At 53.2% G+C, this 1,802-nt stretch overlaps 1 protein-coding gene across 1 annotated transcript; it reads left to right on the forward strand.

Moving 5' to 3' along the window:
• Positions 1–1,206: 1,206 nt before the first annotated feature.
• LOC106148285 (basic proline-rich protein-like) lies at positions 1,207–1,802 on the forward strand (the record flags this gene model as incomplete). Its single annotated transcript, XM_013513140.1, is given in 1 exon segment — positions 1,207–1,802. A coding segment is annotated over 1 exon segment (312 nt), but the record flags the coding sequence as incomplete, so codon positions are not given.

Below are 1,802 nucleotides of genomic sequence, written 5' to 3' on the forward strand. Positions count from 1 at the left end.
ATTTAGCTCAGCGGCAAAAGCGCCTGCCTGGCAAGCGCAAGGTCATGAGTTCGGTTCCCGGTACCGGAGAAAAACCAAAAAAAAAAAAAAGAGAGAGCAGGAGGGCGGGTAGGTGGGAGATGACGGTGCTGAAGGGTCATCAGCAAGAGCAGACGGAGGGCAGGAGGAAATGTCACTGACACAGTGGTTTTTTGTTTTTTGAGACAGAGCCTTGCTCTGTAGTACAGGCTGGCCTTGAACTTGCAGTGACCCACCTGCCTCTGGAGTGCCACCGTGCCTGGCTGACACAAGATTTTGGATAGATTCGATTCTGTCTACCCTCTTGAAAAAAAAAAAAACGATCCAGGGATGTCTGAGTAGAATTACACTATCACACTGAACAAGCACACAGCGGCACAACTGTGACAATGCCCAGCAGACACGTGAGCTACTTCTGCAAACTGTTCACTTCTACGAGTGTTCAAAAAGGGAAGTCCCTTGGTACCTGTGAGTTCCCACCTCCAACGTTCCTAAGTCGGGGACTTACTATGTACCTTCATATATATTTACATTTAATTATTTTGGAAGGGGCGCGGGGGGGTGGAGGTATAGGTTGGTTAAAAGACGGAGTGAATGGCTTATTTGTTGAAACAATTACGATTTCCAAGTTCATGGAGAGCTGACCTCACCAATAAATAATTTACATCGTAGACTGCAACATCCACCCCTGAAAGTCCATCGACCTTCTAAAACAGGCTCCTATCTCTGTTCAATAAAAATAATTTGCAAAAAGCCTTCTACAAAAGTCCAGGAAGTTTATTTTTAATGAGTTCTTTCGTTTTAAAGCTGCACAAGTTCCGCCTTCTATGGGTGTGTTTGGCTGTGGTTAGATTTTGGGCAAGCTCACGGTAGAGAAAGCAGCGCAGATACGGGGTGAGGGGATGGGTGTCCTGCACTGGATGACGGCACAGACCTCACAAGCTCGAAGCCTTCACTCTGGATATTTCCTCGACTCCTGCCCCAGCGTGCAACTCACTGTAACCTCTACCTCGGTGGTTTCTACCACGATCCACTCAGTTGCCCAAACCAGAAACAGAAGTAATGTCTGTAATTTTTTTTGTCTTTTTGAGACAGGGTCTCCCTATGCAGTTCAGATTGGCCTTGAGCTCACTTTGTAGCCCAGGCTGGTCTCGAACTTGCAACGATCCTCCTGCCTCAGCCTCCCAAGTACTGGGATTACAGGCGTGCGCCACCAGGCCCGGTACTGTCTGTCATTTTTCTTTCCTTCTCTTTTCCATAAAATCCAGTAGGTTCTATTTGTGAAGAGCCTCGTTTTTCACGCCTCTGCAGCCTCCTCTGCGAGTGACCCGCTCCCACCGCACGTCTTCCTTTGCCTGGGCTCCAGCAGCAGCAGCTCCCGCCCGCCCCATCCCGCAGAGGCTCCTTCGTGAGGGGACACCCAGGCCCTGATCGCTTCTCAGCAGCCTCCCGCGCTTGGCTTACGCGGATTTATGTACCTCTTCAGTAAAGTTGTCTCTCCAACCGTCCACGTCCACCCTAACGGGGTCCCCACCCCACTTGCAGTTCACACTCTCTGGGCTGGGTCTCTGCGCGGCCTTGCTCACACCCCCAGATTCCTCCTCGACCGCCTTCTCATCCTCCCGGCCGCTCACTCCTCCCCGACGCCCCGAGCTGGGGTCTCCCCCATCGCACCTCGGCCCCCCGCGGCCCCGTCACCCGGCCCAGGCCGCGGCCTGGGGTACCCGGGCCTGCGCCCCCGACCTGCCACGTCTCCCGCGGAGCGGCAGCCACCTCCTCCCCAC

This window comes from Chinchilla lanigera, unplaced genomic scaffold (assembly GCF_000276665.1).
Source record: "Chinchilla lanigera isolate Chin_1 unplaced genomic scaffold, ChiLan1.0 scaffold00018, whole genome shotgun sequence".
Taxonomy (NCBI): domain Eukaryota; kingdom Metazoa; phylum Chordata; class Mammalia; order Rodentia; family Chinchillidae; genus Chinchilla; species Chinchilla lanigera.